A 17,258-nucleotide genomic window follows, 5' to 3' on the forward strand; every position below is an offset into this window, starting at 1 on the left:
CCCTTTTTAATTATTAATGATCTCTTTTTGCAGGAATCTTCTAGCTCGGATGGAGGAGGGAGCAAAAAGAAGTACAGTTGTTATCCAGCCTGCTGACTAAGAAATGTAAATGTTTTGCTCTCTCTCTCTCCATCTGTCTGCCTAACTGCCAGATTGCTGAGGGGCGACATAGTCAATCTACTTAGGCGAAGTCCAACTTAGTGAAGACCTTAGGTAATGGTTAATCATGATTCGTCTTTGACTTTACAGTTCTTGAAACATGTCAATGACCTCTACAGCAGTGCTTGGCCACCCACTCAGCTACCACTGATCTATTCTACCACATCCCAGGGAAAGGAGAAAGAAGAACCACCCCTCCTTAAATCCATACTCATTGACAATAAGTTATGTGCGAAATGTTGATGTGTGTTATTCTGATCTTCAATGTGTGTTGATTCCTACTAACCATCTTTGTAAGAGCTAGGTTTGTACGAGCTATGCTGATGAGCATGACATGTTTTTCTCTGCATCAGGTCTCACGGAGACTGGATTCCTCAAGAGACATGCTACTTAGCTGCTCATGATTGTCTGATCCTACACTCTTAGAAAAACATTCTAAACTCCAGTAAATCAGCTTCAAGTGATTATAATTTTCAAAATCTGTTACAAAGTATGCCCACGCTTAATAGAGAGAGAGATACAGTATGAGGTCGTATACAAATGTAAGCAACGTTTGAAATGATTCTGTTTTAGTTAAATATTATATCCGTTTGGGCTTCTTGTGGTCAATTTTCAGGTTACATTTTTTTCTAATTATGTTCCACCCCCCTAACCATCCTCTCAAGAAAACCTGTGGCTGCATCTAGTTGATGATCCCTGCGATAGGAGAACCCTTTGGTTCTAGGTAGAACTCTTTCCACAGAGGGTTCTACCTGGAAGCCAAAATGGTTCTACCTGGAAGCCAAAAACGTTTTTCCTATGTGGGACAGCCGAGGACACTTTTGGAACCCTTTTTTCTAAGAGTGTAGTGTAAGTGGATCAAATTGAAATAGCACCGCTTCTAATAAGGCAAATAAAATCCTATTTTCACTTAAACTTTCACTTTTTTTAGGTGCAAAACCCTTGTGTCCTGATTCAACAGACACTTCCCTTGGTGAGTCATGTAAAGTTTCTCCCATTTCTCTCTTACTCATTCTCCCTGTCACTCGAACACTTGTGCAGTTCCGGAGGAGAGGGAGAATTGAAAATAAATTCATTAAAAATCCTACAATGTGATTTTCTGGATTTTTCTTTTTCATTTTGTCTGTCATAGTTGAAGTGTTCCTATGATGAAAATGACAGGCCTCTCTCTCATCTTTTTAAGTGGGAGAACTTGCACAATTGGTGGCTGACTAAATACATTTTTTGCCCCACTGTATTTGAGCAAATTGCTCTTTATTAAAGACATCTCTATCTTTATTAAAGTTACATCTGTCACAAAATTATTCATCTAGTACCATGGAAATACTTTTAGCCAGCTGAGTCCAAGTTTCTTCAAGAATGTCTTTTTTTAGTTTGCTTATAAAATCTCTAATTGATAAAGTTGTAATGCGCTGATTCTTTTCACTGCAGATCGAACCCGTCACACAACTCTTCAAGAGGGCCACGACGCTCCAGATCGCCTTCTGTGCTCAGAGGTCCCTGATGAGGATCTAGCCCATCACACCACTCTTATTAATCATTCATCAAATAAAACAAGGGCCCTTTATATACTCCACGTATTTCTATGCATGTCATTTCTGTGGGTGAATCATGAAACAATTATTGTATGCAGATGTGTGAAGAATGGTGGTGTAGATTTGTTTTTGGCCATTGCTTGATCTATTTCAAACGTAAGAATATGTTGCAGATGAACTTTAATTGGTAACTATGGAAACCGATAGAAATGTTACGAACAAAATGTTTAATATCCAACTTTATCCCCTGCAATACTTTTTACAGTACACGCTTAGAAAAAAAAGGTGCTATCTAGATCCTAAAAGCGTTATATCGGTTGTCCTATAGGAGAACCCTTTGAAGAACCATTTTGGTTTCAGGTAAAACCCTTTTGGTTCCATGTAGAAGCCTTTCCACAGGGGGTTCTACATGGAAACTAAATGTGTTTTGCCTGGAACCCAAAAACGGTTATTCTATGGGGACAGCTGAAGAACCCCGTTGGAACCCTTTTTTCTAAGAGTATAGGTAATAAGCTGTTGTTAGGTAGTCATTATCAGGTTATGATTATTTTTTTACAATTTTATTTAATCTTTATTTAACCAGGTAGGCGAGTTGAGAACAAGTTCTCATTTACAACTGCGACCTGGCCAAGATAAAGCAAAGCAGTGCGACAAAAAACAACACAGAGTTACACATAGGATAAACAAAAGTACAGTCAATAACACAATAGAAATGATGAGGTATTAACTATGACCAGTAGGCTACAATATAACACAGAATATGGTGGTCAGAATTATGACCAGCTGGTCATATGGCGGTCAGAAAAAGTCATATTCTGGTCAGTAAAAATATGTTTAAAAACATAAGAAGACATCATGCTGACGTCTTTTCAACCAGGTTTTCCCCATTGGGTTGGAACAGATTTTGATTTACTGGTGTTTTTATAGTCTGTTATGTCCCTCCCCAAAACATTTCTACAAATAAAATCTGCCAGTTGGGGAGCGCTGCGATAAAGGCTCAACAATTCTGACACAAGAACTTTGTTGGAACCTACGAACGCATGTAATGGGAGTTATTCGGCAGACCTAGATCCTGTTACACTGAAAGAGTCAAGACGTCCAATAATCGTTTACAACCTAAGACTTTTCCCACAACGTGGACATTTTATCTGGGACTGTAGAATCGTGGCATTACGTGGCTAACATCATACAGTCTGTGCAGGCCTTTAACCTGAGTAGGCTATACTCCACACTACAGCCTAGTGATCCCTGTTTTGATGGGCCTGATCAGGAGCAGCCTGTGATGTCAGAGGGCTGTGCTCCGCTGGCTGTTTGACGAGCCCTGTGGCGCATGGGGTTCTGCTCTCCTCTTCTCCCAGACCCAGACTCTACAATACTGCGGCCTGCTGCTGCTCCAACTCCACTAATTGAGCAGGGTGGAGATGAGGAGGGAGAGTAATCTACTCCTTCCTCTCCTCCAGAGTCTCACCAGGTGCTCAGCAGAGACCAGAGAGCTAAATGTCTTGTGTTCTGGGCTCGTATAAGGAGCACTTAGTGCACTCACTCTGAGAGAGGCCACATTTAGGATTAATAATCAATTTGAGGGTATATGCACTGTTATTGTGCTCTAGGTCTAAGTGGTTGCCATGGGAATAGTTTACAACCCCAAAACACTAATTATATCCTAATAAACGTTGCCTTAACCTACACCATATATACAAAAGTATGTGGCCACCCCTTCAAATGAGTGGATTTGGTTATTTCAGCCACACCCGGTGCTGACCGGTGTATAAAATCCAGCACACAGCCATGCAATCCAGAGAAAAAAACATTGGCAGTAGAATGGCCTTACTGAAGAGCTCAGTGACTTTCAATGTGGCACCGTCATAGGATGCCACCTTTCCAGTTCGCCAAATTCCTGCCCTGCTAGACCTGCCCCGGTCAATTGTAAGTGCTGTTATTGTGAAGTGGAAACGTCTAGGTGCAACAATGGCTCAGCTGCGAAGGGGTAGTCCACATCAGCTCACAGAATGGAACCGCCGAGTGCTGAAGTGCTTAGCTAGTAAAATCGCCTGTTCTCGGTTGCAACACTCACTACTGAGTTCCAAACTGCCTCTGGAAGCAACGTCAGCACAAGAACTGTTCGTCGGGAGCTTCATGAAATAGGTTTCCATGGCCGCACACCAGCCTAAGTACACCATGAGCAATGGCAAGCTTCGGCTGGAGTGGTGTAAAGCTCACCGGCCATTGGACTCAGGAGCAGTGGATAGGCGTTCTCTGGAGTGATGAATCACGCTTCACCATCTGGCAGTCCGACGGACGGATCTGGGTTTGGAGGATGCCAGGAGAACGCTACCTGCCTGAATGCATAGTGGCAACTTTAAAGTTTGGTGGAGGAGGAATAATGGTCTGGGGCTGATTTTCTTGGTTTGGACTAGGCCCCTTAGTTCCAGTGAAGGGAAATCTTAACGCTACAGCATACAGTGACATTCTAGATGATTCTGTGCTTCCAACACTGTCGCAACAGTTTGGAGAAGGTCCTTTCCTGTTTCAGCATGACAATGCCCCTGTGCAGAAAGCGAGGTCCATAAAGAAATGGTTTGCCGAGATTGGTGTGGAAAAACCTGACTGGCCTGCACAGAGCCCTGACTGCAACCCCATCTAACACCTGTGGGATGAATTGGAACGCCGACTGCGAGCCAGGCCTAATTGCCCAACCTCACTAATGCTCATGGCTGAATGGAAGCAAGTCCCCACAGCAATGTTCCAACATCTAGTGGAAAGCCTTCCCAGAAGAGTGTTATAGCAGCAAAAAAACTACATATTAATGCCCATGATTTTGTAATGAGATGTTTGACTAGCAAGTGTCCAGATACTTTGTTCAGTTAGTGTATAAAGTGGTAAAAGAGAGAAAATTAACAGCCAGAACCAGTTAAATAATAACAGGCAGATTTAGACTATGTTGACAAGCCAAAGTGCCAGTGTATGGAGGAAGCGTGCAAGGACACAGGTGCATCAAATGCCCTGTCACAGAGATGGCTTACTCACGCTGACTGACTGCATGGAGAGATGTATTGATAATAGATTGAGAGAAAACCAAGTCACACACACAGAGATTCACAAATACACACAAAGAAACCAAAAAAGCACAAAGAAACTTCCTTAGGGGGAAAAGCCTACACTCCGGTCCGACACTGTTTCAAGACCGTATTTGTTGAGCTGTGAAAACACAGGCTGCTGTTTTGAAGCCAACACAAATAGAAGGAAATCTCCGGTGCCTTGTGGGGCCCTCTCTTCCTCCCTGCCTGCCTAGCCATGCCTCCGTGATGTGATGTGTGTGCCTCGTCTTCTATCAGATCGTTCACGCTGTGTCTTTTATGCTGAATGACGCGGAGCGACCATTAGTGACTGCTGTTGACATGAAGAGGTCACGCGCTAATGTAGACCGAGTGCAAACTCACCATTACTCATGGCCTTCCTGGCCAGCGAGGAGCGACTGCAACGACGTGGGGCTCTGGCTCTCTCAGACAAACGATCTGACGGCACGGCCATTGTTCTGCACTGGCCCATTGCTTCCCACTTCCTTGGCTGGAGAGTCACGCTGCTCATTAGGCCGGGATAGAAATGGGAAGGGGTTGCAAAAACAGCCACATTTGTCTACTGACAGCCTCGATATTAAAACGCTGGATTGGCTGGCTGGCAACTCTCTTCCTGGAGAATAGAGTCGAGGAGAGGAGAGGTGTGTAGAGGAGGGGAGAGGGGAAGAGAGGAGCGTGGCATCTCTAAAAGGTCACTAGCTGCCTCCCATCCCTTCGTTTGTCTCTTTGATTAAGTCTGGCAATTAGGCAACTGTGCTGCTGTGTGCTGAGATTCAGCCGGCAGATTGGAAATAAACTAATCAGAGAGCAGGCAGATCCAGCGCTGTGGAGAGAGAGAGAGAGAGAGAGAGAGAGAGAGAAAAAAAAAACATGCAGACATCCCACCAAAGTTTGACTGGAGACAGATTGACGAGGCGATCGATGATTGGAGGGTGTATCAGAAAAGGAGAGAGCAGGATGAAAGAGGGATGTGTCTGGCGAGACAACTCAGCAAGGAGGAGGAGAGAGAGAAGAGAGTGCAAGTTGAGGATGAGCAGGATGGGCAGAAACTAAGAAGGCAGAGAGGAATGGTGAGCCAACAGAGGAAAATAGGAAATAACAAGAGAGCTGCAGACAGCTAGCAGGGAGAGCTAGATGGTAGAATTGGACTGAGAGAAGTGAAGTACTACAGTAATAGAAAAATGTTACTGTGGGAGGAGAGGAGGAACTAAGGCAGAAAGGAGGGTAGATAAGTAGACTCAGATTAACAGAAAAGTGTAGGAGGACAGAGAGGGAGAGCGAGAGAAAGGATACAGCATGGCAAACATTGAGCTGCCAGGGTATTTGGCAGTGGGACACATTGGAGATTGGAGGGTTCCTCAGTTGGACGGCCTCCTGATAGTTTACATTTCTGTTTCGACAAAAACCACGCCACCTTCTGATAATTAATCCACCAGAGGATTACTGTCATTCTGGCTGCGCTCTGCCCACTTCTGTACCACACATGCAAACGCACCCACGCTTTGTCAAACAAAACTTCTTATTGTAGGTAATACGCTTTTTTATTTTTTATTTTAACAACCAAATGTCGGCAGTATATACAATATCCTGCCCATATGAACACACTTATTTCATGTCATAACTTAACCAATTTCTGTAGGCTATATAAAACAATGTTCTGCCCTATATGAACGAATGCATATACAATATTTATAGACATGCGGGATTTAATCAAAAACAATCCAGCCCTACGCTTGTAGCCTTACCATTAAACATACCTGCCCATATTTATATCCACACATGAAACCCAGTCACATACACAACATAGTTTCAAATTGTTTAATAACAGACACAATCGGGTAATATGCTACAGCTCACTTCAAAGATTCCCCGGAAAAGTCAACGTATTGTAGCCTCACGTGCACGAAAGAGCTTTCACCATAAAAATATAACACTTGCTTTGCACACACACATACGCACGCACGCACAAACACCACGCTCGCACGCACACATGCACACGCACACACACACACACCCACTCCCACTCTCACAGACATTCCGTCAAATGCCACAATAACTGGCAAAGAAATGCAGTGACAAATTCCTAATTTGTGAAGGCATGCTAGATTCAGGGACAGAGAGTGGGAGAGGAGGGGAGGGGGGTGGGTGGCACTCAGCAACTCGTCTGTTCTGTTCTTTTATTCCAACATGTATCTTCTTCATCCAAATGCAGAACTCAATCATGGAGAGTCGGGCTGGGTCAGTGATGGTCTTAGCGACAGCAGACGGCGAGAGCGGAGCGGAGCCTTGACTAAACGCTGTGTGATCTCTCAGTCAAACCCATCGATCGCTCTCCCCGCCACTCACAGTTACACACCCTGGTGACAAGTGACACTGACAGCCATGTCCGCTGCTACTGCGGAGGTCGCACGCCTGGCGGGGGGGAGCGTAGTGACAGCAAGAAGATGACGGACAGGGCCTCATCATGTTTGTGTGTTTGTGGTATTCTGTCTAAGGTGAGCTTTTGCATATACAGTATGCACATGCCACATATTTAGTGACATGGCCCTCTCTCAATCTTCAGCACCTGTTTTTCGATTCCTAAACTATGCACCGTGCAGTATATTCACATGCTCACTTTGCCATTCACCCCATTTCATAGCTACGGATAGAAAGGGCAAGGGGAAAGGGGGATACCTAGTCAGTTGTACAACCGAATGCATCCAAATGAAATGTGTCTTCCGCATTTAACCCAACCCCTCTGAATCATGTATAATGCCCAAAGCTTCCAATAAGTCCTTAAGCATTATCTCCTTCCCTCTCTCGTCCCCTTTCGTCACCGTAAATCCTAATACATTACAATCTTCCAGTAATTAAGTGTGTGTTGTTTTACACATCACTGCCTTTCTAATCCTTCCAAGCTGACTCAATCTACTATAAGAAGATTGCTGGGCAATGGGATTTTAGAAATACACAACAGTGAGGCTATAAATATCAACTTTGGGTATATATACTCAACTGAAAATCTATTTTCATCATGCATATACACTACGGTTCAAAAGTTTGGGGTCACTTAGAAATGTCCTTGTTTTTGAAACAAAAGCACATTTTTTGTTCACTAAAGTAACATCAAATTGATCAGAAATACAGTGTAGACATTGTTAATGTTGTAGATGATTATTGTAGCTGGAAACGTCTGATTTTTAATAGAATATATATATATACAGAGGCCCATTATCAGCAACCATCACTCCTGTGTTCCAATGGCACGTTGTGTTAGCTAATCGAAGTTTATCATTTTAAAATGCTAATTGATCATTAGAAGACTGTTTTGCAACTATGTTAGCACAGCTGAAAACTGGCCTTCTTTAGCCTGTTGACGCGAGCGACGCCACCCTCCCCCCCCCCCCCCCCGTTCAGCTCAAACCGTGGCGCAGGCAATGCAAAAATATTCTTAGAAATATTTAACCTCCACACATTAACAAGTCCAATACCTCAAATGAAAGATAAACACTTTGTTCATCTACCCAGCATGTCAGATTTTTAAAATGTTTTACGGCGAAAACACACCACATATTTATATTAGACCACCACCGAAACGAAGACAAGAGGCAGCCATTTTGTCCCAGAAAATATAAAATTATAAAATTTCCTCTGGTCCCGAAAAGTTGCGCATCAAAACTTCAAAATTACATATTATATGTCGACTAAACAGGTCAAACTAAGTGCAGAATCAAGCTTTAGGATGTTGTAAACATACAAAACAATTTTCAATTCAACCGGTCATTGTAAGTTCTCCTCCGGAGTGCTGGAACAAAGGAATGGCTGGGACCAATTCGCGCCCTAACGCACAGGTATTTTCTCGCGGCACTCACTCAATTCACTCCCATAGGGCCAATTCTCGCAGGATTTGAACGATTAAATGCTCTACTGAATGAGGACATCTAGTGGAAGACATAGAAAGTGTCCCCAGATCCATAGCTGGTTGGGAAGGATGGGGGCGATCACGTCAAAGTTGCCCCAACTTTCATGACCACAAAACTAGTTTGGAAGAATGCCTGCCCTGTGAGTTCTGCTATACTTACAGACATAATTCCAACGGTTTTAGAAGCTTTAGAGTGTTTTCTATCCAATAATAATTATTATATGCATATATTAGCAATTTGGACAGATTTTTTTTCAGTTTACTATGGGCACGCAATTCCTCCAAAGGGGGCAGTATTCTGCCTAGGCCTAACTGGTTTTAAACAAGTTGAGTATCTGGAGCATCAGCATTTGTGGGTTTGATTAAGGCCTCAAAATGGCCAGAAACAAAGTGCTTTCTTCTGAAACTCGTCAGTCTATTCTTGTTCTGAGAAATGAAGGCTGTTCCATGCCAGAAATTGCCAAGAAACTGAAGATCTCATACAACACTGTGTACTACTCCCTTCACAGAATCGCTCAAACTGGCTCTAACCAGAATAGAAAGAGGAGTGGGAGGCCCTGGTGCACAACTGAGCAAGAGGACAAGTACATTAGAGTGTCTAGTTTGAGAAACAGATGCCTCACAAGTCCTCAACTTGGCAGCTTCATTAAAACTTGAGAACTTCAATAAAACACAGACAGTGGACAGAGGAAATCTGCCTAGAAGTCCAGCATCCCAGAGTCGCCTCCTCACTATTGACATTGAGACTGGTGTTTTGTGGGTACTATTTAATGAAGCTGCCAGTCTCAAACTAGACACTCTAATGTACTTGTCCTCTTGCTCAGTTGTGCACCGGGGCCTCCCACTCCTCTTTCTATTCTAGTTAGAGCCCGTTTACGCAGTTCTGTGAAGGGAGTAGTACACAGCGTTGTACGAGATCTTCAGTTTCTTGGTAATTTCTCGCATGGAATAGCCTTAATTTCTGAGAACAACAATAGGCTGACGAGTTTCAGAAGAAAGGTCTTTGTTTCTGGCCATTTTGAACCTGTAATCGAACCCACAAATGCTGATGCACCAGATACTCAACTAGTCTTAAGAAGGCCAGTTTTATTGCTTCTTTAATCAGAAAAACAGTTTTCAGCTGTGCTAACATAATTGCAAAAGGGTTTTCTAATGATCAATTAGCCTTTTAAAATGATCAACTTGGATTAGCTAACACAACGTGCCATTGGATCACAGGAGTGATGGTTTCTGATAATGGGCCTCTGTATGCCTATGTAGATATTCCATTAAAAATCAGACATTTCCAGCTACAATAGTCATCTACAACATTAACAATATCAACACTGTATTTCTGATAAATTTGATGTTAATTTGATGGACAAAAAACAAGGACATTTCTAAGTGACCCCAAACTTTTGAACGGTAGTGTATGTATTTTTGTGAATATCTGCTTCCAGATCACATGCAATTTGTTAGAAACGCATGATATAAATCTATAATCGTTCTATTATTCTTTAAATCTGCTAAGCTTGTTGTGCAAGGTACAGTATGTGTGTGTGCGTGTGCGTGTGCGTGTGCGTGTGTGTGTGTGTGTGTACGCATTTGTGAAATGACTGACTGAGGGATGAGATGAAACTGAGAGAGTGGAGGAGAGAGAAAAGAGGGTGTGAAGTACAGAAAAAGAGAAAGAGAGAGAGTTTGTAGAAGTTCACAGGTATACATTCTGCTCATGGATCATACCAGGGCAATGTATGTGCGAGCCGAGTGCAAGCGAGGGTATTTACAGCAGGTGAGAATGTTTGCATCGGAGCATATGCTGCGTAGGTGTGTGTTGTGTGCATATGTTCTGTGGGTTTGGATGTATGCGTCTTCATGTATGTCTATGCGTGTTTGCACAGCGTGTGTACGTGTTTTGGAGAGGGGGTGGGGAGGGGAGAGAGAAACTAATTTAACTTGTGTTGTGTACATGTGAGCAAGCACACAATCTTCTGGTTCCCTAAGAGATGAAGCCTCCCAGATGCTGTTTAATTTCCAGGCTCTTCCCCAATCAGATTAACAGTAACACCAGGGAGGAGGAGAGGAATTAAGTCCCCGAAAACCTATCAACTTCTGCTCAAATCCAAATCCCAGCTCTCTCTGTGTGGATCAAACAGTCAAACACTATGGTGGATAGATAGATCGAGGAGAAGGGATGGGGAATGATCAGATCCACTGTGTATATAACACGTTTGGGGTTCTTGTCAAACTCAATGCGCATCGGACGCGGTAGTCAGTTCTTTGTCAGTTTGATTGAGAGTTATGCCAGCTTCAAGCGTGCTTCAGCAAGACAAATATGCACCCCATCATATTGATGCCTTTGACAGTCATAGCATGTTCTGTATGAGAGAAAAGATCACACAACCACTCAGGGCGACTTGACAGACAGAGGTCTGATACGATGTGTTAAACAGCAGAGAGACAGCGAGAGAGTGTAATGTTTACTGTTCATTTTTATTGTTTATTTCACTTTTGTAATCATCTATTTTACTTACGTTGGCAATGTAAATATATGTTTCCCGTGCCAATAAAGCCCTTAAATTGAATTGAATTGAATTGAATTGAGAGAGAGAGAGAGAGAGAGAGAGAGGAGCTAAAGGGAGAAAGAGGAGAAGGTAAGAGAGAAAGAGAGATGGTGGAAGGAAAGAGAAAAAACATGCTATGATTGAGAGAGAGCGTGAGAGACAGAGTGATGATGACCCTGATGTGATATAGAGATAGTAAAAAGGGCCGCAAGGCAGAGAGTGTTAAGACGGGAAGTCTGGCGCCACACGCCTGTTTGATCTGCACACACGCTCCCCCTCTCCGTCCCCACGCACACATTAATTGATCCCACTGCAGCAATATCATGGAGACCAGACATATCAAACAGGAGCCCATAGCCTCAACCAATACACAGCTAAAGAGGCCTTCTATTTCCATATTACAGAGTTCACACAGCAATTAGGAAGAGAGACTTCAGAGCGTGGAGTTCAGAGAAGACGTGAAGGAGGCAGGGAGGGAGCAAGAGAGGGAGGGAGGAAGGGATAAAGGGAGAAACAGAGGGCCCAGGTCTGTGGGGCTGGGTGTTTTTGGGACCACTTAGGTGGCTGAGACAGCCAGGGTAAGGCTGAGGCCAGTGTTATTGGATAACACAGAAAGACAGACAGCCAGACAGAGATAGGAATAACCATATAGGATTCAAGTGGTGCTCTGCTCTCCCCCAACGCCAGATAACGGAAAGAGCCCTGGGTGACTCCCCTCAGAAAAGCTAATAGAGAGTAGATACCAACTCACATGAGAAGGCTATTTCACCCCAGGCCAGCCAGTATTTCACCTCAGGCAGTCCCCTTCTCTCCTACCTCCACTGGTCAGTTAATAAAGAGAATCAACTGACCAGTGGAGGTAGGTGAGAAGGGGACGGTCACAGAATGAATACGCACGATATACAAGCTGCAGCAGAGCTCTGTTATCAAACCACAGCCTAGCTCACTCACTGGCACTAGGCAGAAACGTGTGCATCGCTGAGTGTGCATGTCTGTATGACGGCTAACAATGTGCAATACAATATGCTGTTTGAAGATATATAGCAGTGGCTGTTTGATCCTGATAAATAAAGTAATAACAGACAATATATTTTCATTTTCCATCTGTCTCTGACTGCATGCTCCTACTCTCCTGTAGGATCCACCTGGTCTCAGAACATTCCGTATTATTCTGTATGTAAATCCACGGCACTCCATTTAGTATGATATATTATGTTTGGTATGGATACATGAGACAAATGGTTATTTAACGCAGAAACGAAAGGAGGGTGGCTGGTCGTGGTGGATTAGTGGGTGTATAATGTGAATTTCTAGCAACCCGAAGGTTATGAGTTCGAATCTCATCACGTACAACTTTAGCTGATTAGCTACGTTGATTACTTGTTAGCTACTTTGCAACTACTTAGTATGTTAGCTAACCCTTCCCCTAACCATTTAACCCTTTAACCTAACTCCTAAACATAACCTTTTAACCTAACTCCTAAACCTAACCCTTAACCCTAATCCCTAGCAAAGATAACATTAGTGAGCTAGCTAACTTCAGCCACCTAACTAGAATTCGTTACATACTGTACATTTTACACATTTGTAACATATTCTAAGTTTTTCAAATTCGTAACATAATTGTACGTTTTGTAAATTGTTAACATATAATATGAATTGTAATTCGTAACAAGTCATACAAAATGGGTGATGCCATCCACAAATTATTACAAACCATAAGAAACATAACATACCATACTAAATTTAGTAGCACAAATTTAGATGTAGAATATCATGCGTGCTCGTCTACATGTACTCAATAGGGAGTTGGTCTAGTTCACAGATACTGTTATAAGTGAGGTCAACTGACACACCTCTCATACTTGATTGAAGCCAGCTGTTTTTACCTCATTACTGTGAATCCCCTGGCTTCCGAGAAGCTATCTCGCAGTTCACACACACACACCCTCTTTGCCAGACACGCAACGTCTACAGAAGGTTCTGGTCTTCGGGCCACGGGACAAGCACACAGACAGACAGTAATGAAAACACCAAAGGCCGAGCTAATTAAATCAACAACCCTGGCAACAACTCATTCAGGGGTGGTTGTAGCGGACCTCGGCTGCGCAGCGCATGGATACCGCGGAAAAATGTGAGTGGGCCATGGAGCACACTGTTCGCGATAAACGCATTACTTTAAGGCCTCTCTATTCCCTCGAAGTGCACGAGTTCTCCAACAAACTGTGCTGCAAATTCTAAATCCCAGAAATGAGAACGTGTATGAGATGGGATTACATGGATAATGCCAGCATATGGAGCCAGGTCGACAGGATCTCCACTCAAAAAAGGATTAGACTCCACCACATTCCCACCACATGAAATTCCGGTTCCCTGAGCACAGATTTGTCCATATTAAACACTGGTGTCTGCTAGAACATTTGAAATCAAGTCAAGTAGGTTATTTAATCATTAAAAAACAGTGGTTAATTAATACCTGAACCACACACCAATTTTAGGATTCATTCAAACATTTCACAACACTCAGCGATGGAAATGAGAAATCGAGAAATTATGGGTTTTTTATTCACTCTAATGCATGTAAAAAGGCCCCCATACTTCACATAGCCTAGAAATGAATGCAGAGCGCGCCATCTTTGCACACACAGACGTCAAGTTCCCTGTGCTCGTTGTTGTAGACAGGCAGCACTGGTTGAATGACCATCTGCATGAACGCAGATATTGTGTAATTCGCCCATCACTTTAGAACAGCTGGGTCAAATATTGCACTTTTTTTTCTAGCACAGTGCATGGCAACTGAGCAATTAAACGTAAAAATGTGGGTTGTACTTCTGCCTGACAGAGGCAACTGGCAAATGTATACATTTGCAAATATGAACACTAAACACAGCCAATACTGCAGGCCCTGGCTACAATAATCTACAGGTCCCCACTCAAAACCCAAAAGATAGCACATCACCTATCACTTCAAACAATGTGGTTTATCATGCCTGAGACACAGGGCCATAGCCAGGGTCAGATTTTTTGTGAGGTCGGTGTGTGTTGAAGCTCATGTACTGCATTTCTATACGATTTAAAAACTCAAATGCTATTTGGAGAACAGCAAAAAATAAAACACAAGCAAAGATTACCCCATCCATTATCACATTGGTTGCTGTAGGTTCATTCACCTCAGTCGATCTACAAATACATAGCCTATTCGCTATACAATTAGTTGCTACACATTAACTTACATTAACTCAGCACCGTAATTAAAAACTATAATTAATATGTACAGAGGGATCACTTCGCAGAAAGGGCATTTTATTTACAAAAGGTAAACAAATACATTTGCTTTACAACACTTTTTGTTGCAGTTTTACAGCTAATTTCGTGCAATTATACAAATTGTATGTGTCAATTGGAGCTGCTGCGGCCAACACTAAGGAGGTTGAGCACTCATTATAAATCCATGGTCAGACAGGTTCACATATGCTGGGCGCAGGATTACCAATGCGAGCAGTGCAGATAACACATATTATTGCATTAGCAATGCAATTTTAGCTGTAGCCTGGCTCTCAAAGAGTACATGAATGGAGCCATTTCTGCAGGTGATAATTATTAACCTACAGGTATGCCTCGATCACAACGACACAAATATTTTTTGCGCAAAATGGTATACAGCATCATCTGGTTATGTGTGCAACAAAAGTTCCACATTCGCCTTCTGCTACCATTTCTGTCAAGCCGTCTACTCATACAGTTCGCATCGATAAAGCCAACGTATGCACCACACAGCACGCACTGCAACTTCCTCTGCAATGCAATGCTGCAAGGAAACTCAGAATTCCATATCGAAATGAATGTACTTCTGGTGTACCAAAACACCCATCCCTGTTGATGTGATCGAGGTGTTATGCCCCCCCCCCCAAAAAAAAATAAACGCTCTGCAACGCAATGCTGCAAGGCAAACGCAGGTGTACCAAAATGCAAAAACACCTGTCGGTGTGATCGAGTCATTAGAAACAGTAGCATCCGCGTACGCCTCCTGTAAATTCAGAACATCTGCACTAATACAATAAAACATATCGTAGTATAATGTGAATTTATGTTGTGTATTATAAGCTCAACTTGTGCACATTACATTTTTCCCAGGGTAACTATTTACAAGGTGCACGTCTCTCCATGCATAATTTACGCATACGCATGGTTTCAACCTCTTGGGATCATGAAGGCAAAGCTGTGGGTGTTTATTAAACATGTAACCACAGAAACGAATACATTTTTAAATCATTGCACTTTAAAGCCAGACACTTTTACAGAGAGGCTATATGAGTAGTTTATGTTGTCAGTTCTCCACGTCGATTCAGAAGGCAAATTTAGACCAAACTGTGGCCCATAATTACTTTACAGAGGCCCTTAAGTTAAAGAGAGAAAAAATACACTTATAGATAATAATGTCTTTAACGCGGTACGTTGAAGAGAGAAACAACATTGAAGCAGCAATATATAATTGCAAAGGCACTCTCACCTCTTTTATCCTGAACTTTCACAGTAATCTCCACGAGAGGATCCGTCTCCCGGTCAAGGCGCCGTGTAATTACTATATCTCCGCTGTCCCGACTCACCGTGACCGGCGAGCTGTCCGCACCGGGATCCATCAACTCAAAGCTGGCAGCCTGAAACCTCACTGGGTATAAGTTCACTACAACAGAACCGATACTGGCATCCTCGGAAACATTTATTACAACCGGCTCGTCCGACTCTAGCAGGGACCTCGACTTCCGAGGTAGTCTGATTTTCGGTTCGCCCTGGGATGGCGGTCGAACCGCTGGCCATTGCCGGGGATTAATCTCTATTTCAATACTCTGACTGGTCCGCGAGGGCCAACCGTGGTCCATCGCAAACACGTTAAACTTTATGGGGGCGGTAAGACCCAATATAGAGTCCACAAGCAGTACATCTCCAGTTTTTGGAACGACGTAGAAACTGCAATTTTTGGGAAGAGCAAAGTAAATGAGTTCAGCATTTTTCCCGTGGTCTGTATCCTCCGCGGTCACTTTATACACCACAGACCGCAGAGCAGTGGCGTCGTCCAGATGAATTTTTATATCAGCATTAGGGAATGTTGGCTCGTGGTCATTAGTGTCCAAAACGTCCACTTTCACAGATGCAACTTCTGCGACCACAAGGTCAGTGGTGGCGCAGCTTTGGCAGCAAAGACCCAGGCTGAGCAGGTACTCGGAGCGCTCCTCTCTGTCCAGGACGATCGAGGTTTTCAGAAGTATGTGTCCGCGTTTGTGGTGGGCAAATACATTGAAATCTTTGCTTCCGTCTCCCAAGAGTTTCAGATGCATACCGGAGTTGGAACACCATCTCTGCGCGTCAACCCGCTTCACAGGGATGCTGAGACCGTTTACTTTGGATCCCGGCTCGGAGTTCTCGAATACATGTCCATGAAAGAACGGTATCCTTTCCTCTGTCTTATTCCCAAGTACAGATGTCACGAAATAGCATATTAAAATAGTCCAAATCATGACTGTTGTCAGTTGTACCACACTGAGTGGTGTTATGCTGTCACTTTAGGCCCCTTAATCATTTCGAAAAATATGTATTTTAAGTCCTCTAAAATTTCGGATGAATTATAATCTAGAACATTGAATTCACAAAAATGCTGTTCATTGTCGTGGTTTGATTCATTGCTCTAGCTCTAGGCAACTTTCGCTGTCTTCTCTGTCTCCACTCCAGCAGCAGTCTGCATGCCCAGCTCTCCGGATAATGCAGCTCAAGTGCGCGCCTCCGCTCAGTGTTTCTGACAGCACTAGCAGCTTCTGGTACTGGACAGCGCCGTGCGCGAGGGGGCGTGGCCTACACTGACTCCTCGGGGAAGGCCACGTCACATTATTCATGTCCATCAGTTTTTCATTCCAACCCATACAGTAAGTCTTCTTTCTGATTTCCACTGCGTGTCCAGTAGCAATGGCATGATTAGGCTACTGTATGTTTTTAACTATCACTTTCACTCAGTAACCTAGATTTGTCATTGGTAATTGAGGAATAT

General features: G+C 43.3%; 1 protein-coding gene across 1 annotated transcript in view; it reads right to left on the reverse strand.

Moving 5' to 3' along the window:
• si:ch211-186j3.6 (neural-cadherin) overlaps positions 1-17,014 on the reverse strand; it is a 218,883-nt gene extending 201,869 nt beyond the window's left edge. Inside the window, 1 exon segment of the mRNA XM_036963347.2 lies at positions 15,729-17,014. Coding sequence (XP_036819242.2) covers positions 15,729-16,734 — 1,006 coding nt within the window. The 5' untranslated portion in view covers positions 16,735-17,014.
• Positions 17,015-17,258: the final 244 nt, after the last annotated feature.

This window comes from Oncorhynchus mykiss, chromosome 26, assembly GCF_057628025.1.
Source record: "Oncorhynchus mykiss isolate SJ-2025 chromosome 26, ASM5762802v1, whole genome shotgun sequence".
NCBI lineage: Eukaryota > Metazoa > Chordata > Actinopteri > Salmoniformes > Salmonidae > Oncorhynchus > Oncorhynchus mykiss.